We start from the raw sequence: 14,242 nt of genomic DNA on the forward strand, positions 1-14,242 counted from the left end.
GCCACAAGAATTACCTTGATAAGTCTGATAATTGGTTCAACAAGGAACCTAGAGAGAAACTCTCACCAAATTTTGTCAAATGCCAAAAGTTTTTTTTTATTCAAAACAAAAACCCATACTTATAGTGTAGCTAAACAAAAAGATAAAAATAGACATGGGCCTTTTAAACAGTTTGGGCCAAAATTACAATAAAAATAAATTATAACTAAAAACTTATTTGCCTTCAAATTAGTTTGGGCCTTCAGCAACAATTAATAGTCTTGATAGTGTCTCTGCCTCTGGGCCTTCATCCTTCTCCACTTGGGCCTTCATCCTTCTCCACTCGGGGGCTTTGTCCTTCTCCACTTGGGCCTTCGTCCTTCTCCACTTGGGCCTTTAGCCTGTATTTGGCCAATTTCATGATTCTCATCATGTTATAGGTAATATTCTAGGTTTTTTCTGATGATAAGAAAGGCCTTATCAAAATGTATTACTAGTTACAAGTCATATTCAATCGTTAATTGATCGATCCAACAAAATCAAGCAAATTACGGTATCTTTTGTTTCCAAAGATGATTAATCAATTGTTAGGCAAAAGAGAGAAAAACAAAACTTGGTTGACCATCTTCATATTTTGTTTAGCATAGTATGCCATATTTCGTTAAAAAACGAAATTGTGTTGAACTGACAAAATTGACCGTCATCAATTTTTGTCAAATTCTCGCTATGACCGGAGGGATATGTTGACATTTTTGCAAGTTGAGTCACAGAACAAGTATACTCACGTATGGGCAAACTCTCAATTCAATCACCCAAAATTCCATGGTCATCAACATAAGTCCACCAATTTTTTTGAAATTGATCACCAAAAATAAATAAATAAACATAATCGATGGCTATTATAAAAATGTCAAAACCTTGATATGATTCTCCTGTTAACCCGTTTGAAAATCAAGGGCTATCATATAAATTTAGTAATCTTGTTTTCATTTCTCCTGTAAAACTAGATAGAACATTTATATAAATTTAACATCTCATTTCCATTCATCGCACATTTATTCCATACAAACAACGCGAAGTTGCAAACTACAATGACTGGCCTCCCACCCCTTTTAGTTTTCTGTTTTGGGAAATAATCAAAGACAAACAACCGAAAGTGGTTGGTTTGCTACCGTGAGATGCTACGTTATAATTTATAAAGGCAACTTTATCTACCATATATACAAATAAATAAATAAATAAATAAATAAAAAGGCAACTTCTCATTCCTTTCTCCTTTTTGTCCTAGGTAAGGATATGATGTTGAAGTAATTATCGTAGCCTTCAACTCTCCAATCAGATGCTTATAAAGAATTAAATATCCGCGGTTCAGGTAAAACTTCTATTCACAGATTGCTAAGATAAGAGAAGTAATCTTGACAAAGCTAATGATCATTTTATCTGAACCTATTCAATATTTCAATCAAATGTAGGAATTTATATCTATCGAAAATCTTCCCATGACAGAAAAGAAAGCAACCATCTATATGCCATGATTTCCTGAACTCCTACAACCTAAAACTTATCCTTACTCTGAAAACATAATCAAGGCTATCATAGCATCAGCTTGCACTTAAGGAACATTCATCAGTGAAACATGTTTAGACAATGGGGTTTACTGAATAGGAGATAAACAATGTCTATATGTGCCAGTTACAAGATGACAAACTAACTATAAGAGAATTGAGGGTGAAGTGATTAATCAAATCAAACATTGTTGATGCATCACAAAGGAATGAAAAGCATGATGGTAGAACCAGTTCTGAACCTCTCTCCTTTTCCAAAACCTTATTCAGAGCCATGCCCGTTGTTTTTAACTAAAGAAAAAGAAAATTTTAAAATGTTGCCAAATTAAATGTTAGAAACAGTCTCTAGAGATCACTCCATCCTATAACGATAAAAAAACAATCTCCTGAACCACCAAGTTTAAGACTCTGCTCTCCCATCTTAACACCTTAATTGGCACTGCTACATGTTTCATCTTGTATATTTTCTTGCCCATTAATCCAGTCATGTTCCAGTTTCTCATTCTTTGTTTGGCAAATGGAAGCACTTTGCTGCTGTTCCTCTTTCCAGGCCACTCAAGTATTTTTTACCATAGACAAGTTTGAAATTAAGATTCTCATTCTAACTTATTACTAGAGAAGGGACAATTATGAAATCCGAAGCTCACAAAACACATCCTAATCAAATGAATAAAGACAAAATAAATGAAAGTTTTGGTTTGATTTTCTGGCTACCAGCTTTGGAGGTATCTTTTTTTCTGATGCCACCCCTTAAGGGATAAGTAATTTTCTTATCCTCTTTATGCTGCTCACATAATGAACATTGTTGTTATGATCAGTTGCAAAAAAAAATTAAAAGGAGGCTGCCTTATGCTCTGTCCTGCACTCTTCCTTTCTATCCATCTCCTAAGTCCTAAACAACATTTCTTCTTCTACGGATACATGATCATTCATCTCGGTAAAAACAAAATTTGACCCCAAGATTAATTCCACTAAATCCATGGAGTTATACTTATGCAGAAAGGAAAACATGTGATATGAGTGACTCGAGCAACCAAAAAATCTACAACAAGGGACAAGCATAACAGGGAGAAAGTGTAAATTCCATTGAGATAGTGTGATATGATCACATTCACATTGATTCAAATGCTATATACAAGTATCTTAGCATCATCCGAGAGCTAAGAAGCCAACTACATAATAAAAGCTTCAAATAAAATAAATAATAACATGGCGCAAGCTTTGATTTAAATCCACTAATACCAAAAAAAAAAAGAAAGAGAAATTCAGAAACCACGAAATATATTACACAAATGGCAGAACAGAACAGAGCAGAGCAGAGCATGACGGAACATACCAAGCGGAATCAAACAATGGCACTTCCACCTCCACCGGAACTCGAAGCTCCGTTCGAATTCGAAGAAGCAGCGATAACCACTCTCTCTTCCTCGTATTCCTTATCATCCGTTGGTAGCTCAAACCTGCAAACAGGGCAAGAATTTCGAGAACTCAACCAAGGAACAATGCAATCTCCATGATACCGATGCCCACACGGCAACCTCTTCGCCGCGTCTCCAACACCGAGCAAATCTTTACATATAGCGCACGCCACGGCTTCGCTTTCCGACGCAATTTTCACCGTCGGCAAGGCTTCCAGCGCGGCCTTCGACGCCGGCGGCGCTCCTCTCCTGCCTCCCCCGTCGCTCTCCGCCAGCGTCTGCAGTAGCGCCTCGTACTCTGCCGCGTCGACGTAATCCTCGGGATTTCCGACGTAGCGGTCGGATTCTGGCAGCTGGAGGCGGAACTCGATGGAATTGTCCTCGAGGCCCATCAGAATCTCGGCCCAATCCAAGATCCGGTTCCGCATGCTCCTCGTACGAGTCGCCAAATCCCTAATCCGAAGCCGAAGCAGCTCGCGCCTCCTTCTTCTCAGATCCTCGTCGTCTCCTCCGTGCGGATCTTCGTTGCCGGAGCGATCCTCCGCCTCCTCGTGTTCCTCGAACTCCTCGTCGCCGTTATCGTCGTCGTTTTCGTTCTCCTCGTCGTTGTCCCAGCCGCCGAGCTCGATCCTGAGGAAATCGTTCTCCGGAGAGCGGCTCGGCGGCGGCGGAGGCGACGCGTCGTCGTCACGCGCCGACTGAGCGATTAGGCGAAGGACCTGGAGGAACTGCGAGCCGAAGTAGGGGTCGTCGGAGGAGGCGGAGGGGGAGCGAGAGCGCGACGGCGTGGGCATGGATTCCACAAAGCCGTTCTTGCACTCGCCGCAGACGACGTCGGGGAGATTCGCGAGCGTTTCGACGGAGACGCGCTTCTCGCAGTGGTAGCACCAGTACGGAGGCGGTGACGCATCGGCGGTTGGAGGCGGTGGTGCTTCCGACATGGTACGGCGGAGATGGAAGGAAACGAATCGCTGCAGGGTTTGTTTGGAAGGTACAATAAAATCGATAATAATACTACTTGTTTAGTATTATCCTTCAAATTGGTAAAGGATCTTTCTCAATTTTATTTTTTTTGTTATTTTGTTAATGTTAATTATTGGGTCTTATTTAACGGTTCATTTTCGCCAATAAACAAATCGAAAAATACTAACGAAATGTCTATAATTTTGTGACAATTTCAGTTAGGAAAATTGAACTTTTCTATTCCCCCATCTCCCTCTATTATGATTGAGTTTTTCTACCATAATATTAATGCATCGGGTTCTTGTTTTCTTGCAAGTGGCAATTACACAACATCTTTCTTTTCTCAAGTCATATCACAATTTCTTGTAAGTAGAAATTTTTCTAAATCATGTATTAAATTTTGTTCATAGGTTTATCTATTTATATGCAAATTATTTTTATGTGTCTTCATCTAGAAATGCCTAAAAACTATTTTTACATAAAAAAATTGTTACAAACATTAAACACACCCTTTGCTTTTACCGAGGATCCATCGTGTGGGTGGTTGGAAGTTTTTTATTGTTGGTATTTAAATGTAATTTTTAAAATAAAATATATTTGTGAAATAGTTTTTAACTTAATTTTAAAATAATTTTATATTCATTTTTAAAATTGAAAAATATTTGTGAATTAATTTTTTAATTTTGAAGATACACATTATTCTTAAATTTAAATACAACTCATCTAGTTGTTATTAATGTCATGATATTATCATTATTGTTTACATCATAGACACTATCATCATCATATCACTCACACTATTATTGTGATTAATATTGTCACCACCAACATTTACACCCATATGAATTTAGTCTTAATTCACATTTTTTTCTCATTTTTTGATCATGAAAAGTTTTTATTATTTTTAGTCTAAGTAATTTGTATTTTTCCAATTTTATTTCCTATAGCATAAAGTTACCTGAAGTAAAAATGAAAAAAAAATCAAATCTTAAAAAGATTAAAATTAAAAAGTGCATATTTATCTTAAAAATAAACAAGAGAAAATTACAATAACCAAAATTTAAAAAATTTAAATTAAATTTTTCCATGGTTTATTTATCCGTGTTCCAAAAATCACATTTATTACAAGAAATACTATAAAGGATTAAGCCTCAAATTTAATATTTATATAATAAAAAAATCAATGTTGGATGCGAGATTTGTAAATTAAAATTTGTGTTCCCATTATTTTATTTGGGCTCAACAGTTAAAAAAAAATCTTTTATTCTCTATGCTTAAAAGAAAAATCCTTATGGTTCTTACATATACCATTTTCAAATTCTATTCCTAGAACTAAAAGAGATTAAAACTATATGTATGAAGACTAAAATAATAATAAATAAAAAACTATATGTATAAGAATTAAAAAGTGGTGTTTTTAATTATTGAGATTAAAAGGAGTTTTTTTTTTGTAACCATAAGGAAAAATAAGTAATTAAATATATATTTTTATATAAACTAATGTGACTTAAATTATACGAGAGGAAGACAAACCTTATGTCAAAGCTTCATGCTTACTTTTTTACCCTACCTATTTAAGTTATCTTATAAACTGCATAGCATTTAAAATTTAATTGCTAATTTAATTATATGTAGCAAACAAAATTCTACTTACTATATTTCATGCAGAAAAAAATTTAAAAAGCAAAAATTGATTACCTAAAATTAACTGTTAGCATGTAACAAAATTTTAAATAATTTTAATATTGTATTTATATGCATTATGTATTGATTACTTTAAAATACAATGAATAAAAAGTATTAACAAAAAAAATAAGGATTTTTAAATATGTAGAGAATTTTAAAAACAATTCATAATAATTTATTTAAAATAAAAATTAAGCTGCTGGTGCTTCTAGTCTTTGTTAAAAAATCCGAAATCTTGTTAAAAAAATTTAAATCTATTTCTATTCAGACCAACATAACATTTATTATTATTATTTTTTATATTTGTATATAATTGAACTTTCTAGTTTAAAATAATGTTGAATTATATTAGTATATAGTTATAAATTACAGGAATTTTTAAAAAATATATTTTTTGTCTATGTAATTTAAAGTTTTTTTATAAAATATGTTTTTTTTTTACCATAAAGTAATTTAGATAGCACATTGAACAGTAAAAAATGTCTTAAATAGTGGAAAAATAGTTTAAAAACTGAAAATAAAATAAATATATTTTACAAGAATTAAAATAAATAAAAAATTACAAAAAAAAAATTTTAAAAATACTAAATTACATGAAAAAAATATTTTTTATTTTTTTTAATCTTAAGTAATAAACAGATTTGTGTCATATTATATAAAAAAATTCTTTTTTATATATATTTACATTAATATTGAATGCTACACTTTAATCCAACACATCATGGTATGAATAAAAAAAAATTGTCCAATCGACCATCTATTTGACAAACCTAATTCTCATCAAATTTAAAAAGGCATGCCTTATCAATAAAGTTTGAATAGGAAGATCAATAAAACACAGCAAGTCCATTGATGCCACTATGAAATTCAATCTGGCAGGCTTTGTTATATTGGGGCATGAGGTCACATCCAAGTATTCCAGAGAAGTGCCTATACAAAACTTCAAAATCTTCAAACTCAATCCAGCCTCTTCATTGCTTATAAGCTGAAAAGCTGCATTTGTCAACTCTATACGGTCACCTATATATGCTCAGTGCCTCAAGGTTTCTGCATTTACTTAAAATGCAGCTCACTGTAGAATCAGAAATCCTTTCACACCAATCCAGCCCTAAGACGCATCCCATCATCAGACGCATCCAGGCCACCACCACCACCATCATCATCTTCAAATATGATGCTAAACTAATCCAATAAATATTATAAATACTTTAATGGTTAAAATAAATACTATATTATGAAAAATATCTAACAATAGTAGGAAAAACCCCAATTGTTTATGATAGGGGAAAAAAAGAATAATAAAACCATACTTTATGTATAAAAAAAGTATTAAAATGAAATCTAATAAACATTTTAATAGTAAGAAGGAAATAAAATATAAAAAAATAAAAGGAAAACATTGGCATTTAAAAACATTACTTAATGTATTGTCTTAATAATGTTACTAGCTCCTAAACTAAACTGTTTACCAAATAATATTAACAAGGCCTGATAAAGTTTTTAGATAGTAAAAAAATTAAAAGGTAACTAAAAATATTCGTAAAACATATATTAATCCTTAGAAGTATGAAGACACATTTAAGAAATTTCATCTATTCCAACAAATATTTTTTTTATATATTTAGAATATTAAGATCAAACATTAATTTGACCATATGATTAAAGGACATTATTTTTTAATCATGCTAAATCGTACACTTGCACAACCAAGTCACATTTATCTTTACACATGCATTAAAATAACATATAAATTTATCCATATAGTAATTCATGACTACCTATTTATCTTTATATTAAAATAATGTCCTCATTAAAATAACTTGTGTCATTGTGTTTTTAATTAATATTTCATGTTTGATCTTTTCCTTTGAGTAATTTAATAATATCCATAAAGCTTTTTATTTTTTACTTTTTGGTCTTAACCTTGGTAATCGGAGGGTTAAGAGAAAAAAACTTTTTATCTATTAGGCATATAATTGTAAGTGAAAATAAGTGAGAGATAAGAAACACAGGGAAACAAAAGGGCAAACACAATATCTTAATTAATTAAATAATAAAAACGTGTCATAATTTTTAAAATATTTTTTTCTTTCAAATAAAAAAATTCCAAAACATTGCATTTAAGTTTTATACTTGTTATATTTTTCAATGTTATGTGCAATATTTAAAAATTAAAATTTTTGTTCCCACTATTTTATTTGTATTTAAAACATCTTATAAAGTGTGTAACATCAACAACTTTAATTGTCAATTTAATGATTTGCATTAAATAAAATTTAATGACAAAGGGTTTACTCAATAGGAGATGTTCAATGCTCATATGTGTCACAGTTACAAGATGACAAACTAACTAATATGAGAATCGAAGGTGAAATCAAATCAAACTTTGTTGGTGCGTCACAAAGGATAAAAAAATATGGTAGAACCATTTCCGACCTCCTCTCTCTCCTTTTTAAATGCAAAGACAATATCTTTTCTAGAGTGCTTATTAAGAGATGCTTATTAAGAGACTATTGCTGTCTTTTTTAGTAAAAAGGAGAAAATTTTAAATGTTGCCGAGTTAAATAGAAGCAGTACGTGAAGCACTGCCTTTAGAGATCACTCTGCTCTAAAAGGATGGAAAAATAATCTCCTGAAACACCAAGTTCAAGACTCTGATCTCTTATCTGCTACATGTTCATATTCTCAACCAAAATGGTACAACTTGTTTATACAATTAATATTCCATTTGATCTTCTATAGTTGTTGCCCATTAATGTGGTCATGTTCCCCGTTCCTCATTCTTTGTTTTTCTTAATTTCATGAAAAGATAAAATTGTAGTAAGTAATTGTTGTACAAAAGAAAGGTGTTTCAATGCTCATATTCTGGGCTAATAAAGTGAAAAGTGCAAATTTGTTAATAACTCGTCTTCGCCAAAATTTAGGGCTGATCAAGTCAAAATTCACTTACCCTCAACGTAATATCTATATCAAATTTTATATATATTATTATCATTCTCTATTTTTATCAGTTAGAAAGGCAAAGACAAAAACTAGCTCCTAACAAGCACTACATGCACCCTTCCCTAAAAAAAAAGCACTACAGCCATGGCCTCTGCCAATAAAGAGTGATTAAAGTTGGAGAGGACAAGTTACCCACAAGACTATTAAGAGATATCCAAAGAAGAATCATGCTTAGTTAACCAGTTTGCACACTAATTTCCTTCTCTCAAAGTATGCTGGAAGGAGAGCTGCCATGCCAATCTTTTAAAATAATTATAGCATCAAAGAAACACATGATGGAGGTGATCCTGATTATGAAATTCAATCTTGCAGCATTCAGGAAAACGGAAATCAGCCTCATCTAAAATCCTCAAACTCAATCCAACATCCTCATTGCTTATAAGATGAAGAGCAGCCAGCATCAATCAACTTTGTACAGCCAGCAATGTTCAGCGCCTCAAGGTTTCTGCATTGCCTTAAAATACAACTCACTGTAGAATCAGAAATGTTTCCATACGAATCCAACCCTAAGACTTTAAGGCTGCTACCACAAGCAGTAGCCAGCGACTTTACCGCATCATCGGAGACTAGCCAGCAACCACTAATGAGTAAAGTCTCCAAATTAGCACAGTATTTGGCCAAGGATAATATGGTTCCATCCCCACTTGAGAGAAGACGAACAAGCCCTAACAATACTAGAAATCCAAACATCACTGATTGGATAGGCTTTATAGAGGCCTAAAAATAGATATTATGAACATGAAAGAATAGAAATGACCTCTAGAATATTTGAAATTGAGAACCCTAAGTAAGGGAATCCATTGGCTATGACAGCGAGTTCGGAATCAGTGGTGGCATATAGGATCCACGTAAAGTGAACTTGGAGTATTCCAACTCGACCAAGCGTGTGAACCTATCAACCATTCTTCGACCCGCACGTGCGGCGATCTTCTTGGTTTCCGTCTGCTCTCAACCCTCCCCACAATCAAACGCAGCGAGTCGTCCGTCAAAACGTCGTTTATGCACACCCTCGACCCCGAAACGGCGTCGCCCTCCATCGAATTCGAAGAAACCCTAACCCCAGAATTTCGGGCTAACTGCATGTCCATTGGAATTATTACTGCCAAAACAACGAGCCTTACTTCAAGAATAAGAAATTATAACCAAGTTCTACAATGACTAACGACGTATTGGTACCACCATAGGATACAATTTTTTTTAGGATTACTTTCTAATTAGAATTAGAATTAGAACTTTATTTAATAAAAAATAATTTAATTATATAATTTTAATCTCACAAATTTTAATTATGTTACTTGAGTCTCACAAGTTTTCTTTCATTTACGATAATGTTCCTTCATCTTAATTCAATATATAACGAAATTAATTAGTTGACACGATAAATTGTGCTTGATATGGTAATTCTCGTGCTAACAACGGTAAATTTTTATGACAATGGTGAAGAAATAAAGGAGTCAGATTCTTTACTTCTTGAAAAACTTATATCTTCCAAATTTATATAATTAATGTTCTTAATACCCATAAATAGTGAAATGTTATTTACTTTGACTTTATTCTACCATATTCTTTGTTATATAGATATATTCTATTCTATATGATCTTCAATCATATATCCAATATTTTAAGTGATCTAAAGGCTTTGGCCTTCTGCTATTCTTATTAAGTTCTACTTGAATAGTATAAATTATTACAAACTAATAGATGTGTTTGAATCATTATTTATATTCTATTGTTTAAATTACTTAAATTTTTATGTGTCCAAAATTAATCACCACTTATTCTTTCAAAATAAAAAGTTTCTCGTTCACAAAATTTTTATTAATATCATGTCCAGATTTTAAGAGAAAAATTCCATCTTTTTTATCACCTTGAGCCCCACAAAGTTGATAATATTTAATGAAATAATTACGGGAATTATAAATGGAAGAAAACTTTGAGAGCTAAAGAATAAAAACATAGTCATTATTTCTTATTTTAACTCAATTTTTAAGGGTAATACAGTAATTTTCATTTAATTTATTTTAAAAATAAATAATGTTTCTCTCTGTTCTTCATGTCCCGCATGACCACGTCCATTACTTTTTTTTATTCTTTTCTCATCCCACCACCATGTTCAAGCCACTGATTGCAACAACAGTAACTCCAACACGGAAATTCACAACTTCATAAAATCATAAAAATATTGAGTCAAAGGATTTGATTCCTCTTTCAAACCACTTGTTCATACAAATTTGTTCATCTCTCAAATTTTCTCGGTCACGCTTTCACGGTTAGGCTCTTTCTCTTCTTCTTTCGAAGATGGTCGTGACTGTGTTCTGTAGCCTTTGCTGCTGCTCATGGACGCACTGGTGTTAATCAGAACGTGTTTGCTACGCGAAGAATGAAGCATGCAGGGCGAGGGCGACGAACAATGTTGTCGGTGACGAATTCAGTGGAGAGTGTTAGGTTCTGTATCTGTATTCACTGCAACCACGAACATATCCATGGTGGTGGTGGTGGCGGCGGGGTGAAAGAAGATGAAAGCATTATTCTTAAAATATAAGAATTAAATTACTCCTGTACCCCTAGCATAGTTATGTATATGAAGAGAAATAAGTTTTTTTTTAAAAAATTATTCATCATCTTAATCATTTATTTTAAAAGAATTATTCTTAAAATAAATTAATTACTTATCTCTATATATATGTGACATGACCCCTGTCTATATGTGTAACATGACAAACTAATATAAAAAGAGAGTTTTTTATATTTTAATTTAAATTACTACTGTATCCCCAAAATAGTGATGTATAGGAGAAAAAAATCAAATTATTCCAAAAATAATTTTTAAAGAATTATTCTTAAAATAAAATGATCTTTCCAAAATATATATATATATAAAGAGATGACCACTGTCTATATATGTCACTTACAAGATGACAAACTAATATAAGAGACTTTGGTTGTCTTTTTTCGTAAAAAGAGAAAAAAATAAAAATGTTGCAGAGTTAAATAAAAGCACTGCCTTTAGAGATCACTATACGCTATAAAAATGGACAAATAATCTCCTGAAACACCAAGTTCAAGACTGCTCTCTCATCTCAACGCCTTAATTGGCCCTACCACTCGTGTTATTCTCAACCAAAATGGTACAACTTTTTAATGTCACGCTTTATTCTCGTATATTTTGCTGCCCCATTAATTTGGTCACGTTCTTTGTTTTTCTTAATTTCATAAAAAGATCAAATCAAAGCAAGTAATTGTTATACAAAAAAGAATTATGTTTCTATTCTCATATTCAGGGTTAATCAAGTGAAAAGTGCAAATTTGTGGAACGCAAGAGGGGGGGAAATGTTCTCTTCAAATTTACAGCTGAACTGATCAATAAAATATGATACATCCAATGTCATTTACTGACATACATGATACGTGAGTTGCACAAGAAAACTAACATCACCAGAACAGACCACATTCTCATCAAATATACAAAGGCACGCCTTATCAATAACGTTTATATAGGAACATTTAACTATGAAGCCAATCTTTTAAAATAATTAGAGTATCAAAGAAGCACAACAGGCTCATTAACGCTACCATTAAAATTAATCTTGCAGCATTCAGGAAAATGGAAACCAGCCTCATCTAGGCCAGCCTTTGTAATATGCGGGCATGACCTCACATCCAAGTATTGCAGAGACGTGCATTTACCCACAATGATGCCTATACCTGCCACTGTGATCTTTGGACAATTACTAATCTTCAAAATCTTCAAACTCAATCCAGGCTCCTCATTGCTTAATAGCTGAAAAGCAGCATCAGTCAACTCTTCACAGCAACCAATGTCCAGTGCCTCAAGGTTTCTGCATTGACTTAAAACACAGCTCAATGAAGAATCAGAAATGTTTAAACACCAATCCATCCTCAAGTTTTTAAGGCTGCTTCCACATGCAGCAGCCAGCGACCTTATCGCATCAGCAGAGACATCCCGGCAACCACCAATGATTAAAGTCTCCAGATTACCACAGAATTCGGCGAGGGATAATATGGTTTCATCCCCAATTTTATAGCAATCTAACAATTTCAATGTCTTGAGAGAAGATGAACAAGCCCTAGAAACACTAGAAACCCCAACATCAGTGACATTACTACATTTATTTATGTCTAAAAACCTGATCCGTCGACATCCACTTGCAAGGTTTATCAGTCCATTGTCAGTAATGCTTGTGCAGCCATGCAATCCCAACTCCTCTAAGTTACCGCAATTTTTGGAGAGAGCTTCTAATACACCATCAGTAACAAATCTGCAACCCGCCATATGCAATATCCTTAAGTCACAACAGCCTTTGGCAACAGCTGATAATCCCTTGTCAGTCAGCTTTCTACAGTAAGACACATCCAACGACTGTAATAAGGAAAGATGTTCACCAATAGCCTTCATTCCAGCATCTGTAATTCCTGTATATTTACACAAACAATAAAATTCTGTCAATCATAAAACTTGAACCCTTCGAATCAAAAAATTTAAATATTAATAACAAAGCCCTTTATATAGTCCTTCGAATTAAAGAACAATCCACACTCCACAACTGTGATTTCAGCCTTTGTCCGTAATATAAAACCTTGGTCCTTAATCATCACTCAAATTAGATAACATGACACTTTAAATAATAAAACAACCACATAAATTGAAAAAAAAAATCTTTGATTTTAGTCCTCTGTCCATAGAAGTTAAATTCTCAGAATAATATAAAAGAACGTGTAAAATAGTCAGCAATCGCAGTAAATCAGAGTTCAGAAAGCCAGATCAGAGAAACAGAAAAAAAAAAAAGAGAAATTGACCTTTACAATTATGCAAATTGAGGATCTTCAAGCAAGTGAAGGCAGTGGCGATGACGGCGAGATCGGAATCGGTGACGCCGGGATAGAAGGAACGAGAGACGGACTGAGCGAGGTCCAGTTCGACTAAGCGTGTGAACCTATCGGCCATTTTTCGGAGCATGTGGGGACCCGCACGTGCGGCGAGTTTCTTCCTTTCCGTGCTCTGCAACCGAAGCCATCGCTTGCAGACCAACCCGAACGTTTCCTTGTCCTTCTCGCTCTCCACTCGCCCCAGAATGGAACGCAGCTCGTCGTCCCTTAACACGTCGTTTATGCACAGTCCCGACCCCGTAACGGCGTCGCCGTCGATCGAATTCGAAGCCATCGACGCAGAGGAAACCCTAACCCCAGATTTGGGGCTAACTGTAGATGGGAATTAGAAGAGAGTGTTGCATTGGGTGATATAAAACAGAAGCAGTCTCACTCTCATTTGGTGGTGCATCAATGATTGTCAACTAGTACCTAGCGTAAATTGAGGAAAACGGGTGAATTTACGTCAAAATGCCCTTTCTTCATCCCATTCCTGCCTTTAGTTAGGTGGGAGTGTGGGATAATTTCGACCGAAAATATATATATATATATAATTTTTTATATGTAAAATATTTATACAGTATCTAGATGGTATTATATGAAATATTTATATCGTATTTACTATCAAAATTCAAATTTTAAATCATTTAATTAAAAAATAAAAAACAAACTCTTAACACTTGTACCAATCAAGAGTGGTGATACACTCTCTTATGCTGTCCTTGTTTTGAACATATTATA

At 33.5% G+C, this 14,242-nt stretch overlaps 3 protein-coding genes across 3 annotated transcripts; all 3 read right to left on the reverse strand.

Moving 5' to 3' along the window:
* Positions 1–2,605: 2,605 nt before the first annotated feature.
* On the reverse strand, positions 2,606–4,038 carry LOC114403621 (E3 ubiquitin-protein ligase CIP8-like). The gene has a single exon (XM_028366701.1). The coding sequence runs from the start codon at positions 3,901–3,903 to the stop codon at positions 2,890–2,892; it is 1,014 nt and encodes a 337-aa protein (XP_028222502.1). The 5' UTR covers positions 3,904–4,038; the 3' UTR covers positions 2,606–2,889.
* A 4,945-nt stretch (positions 4,039–8,983) lies between these two features.
* On the reverse strand, positions 8,984–9,702 carry LOC114402084 (F-box/LRR-repeat protein 2-like). The gene is made up of 2 exons (XM_028364621.1): positions 9,507–9,702; positions 8,984–9,279 (listed from the first exon to the last, which is right to left on the reverse strand). The coding sequence occupies exons 1-2, from the start codon at positions 9,700–9,702 to the stop codon at positions 8,984–8,986; spliced, it is 492 nt and encodes a 163-aa protein (XP_028220422.1).
* A 2,234-nt stretch (positions 9,703–11,936) lies between these two features.
* Positions 11,937–13,932, reverse strand: LOC114403412 (F-box/LRR-repeat protein 2-like). The gene is made up of 2 exons (XM_028366369.1): positions 13,433–13,932; positions 11,937–13,048 (listed from the first exon to the last, which is right to left on the reverse strand). Exons 1-2 carry the CDS (start codon positions 13,794–13,796, stop codon positions 12,156–12,158), a joined length of 1,257 nt encoding a protein of 418 aa, XP_028222170.1. The 5' UTR covers positions 13,797–13,932; the 3' UTR covers positions 11,937–12,155.
* Positions 13,933–14,242: the final 310 nt, after the last annotated feature.

The sequence above is a fragment of the Glycine soja genome, chromosome 20, assembly GCF_004193775.1.
Source record: "Glycine soja cultivar W05 chromosome 20, ASM419377v2, whole genome shotgun sequence".
NCBI classification, from domain to species: domain Eukaryota; kingdom Viridiplantae; phylum Streptophyta; class Magnoliopsida; order Fabales; family Fabaceae; genus Glycine; species Glycine soja.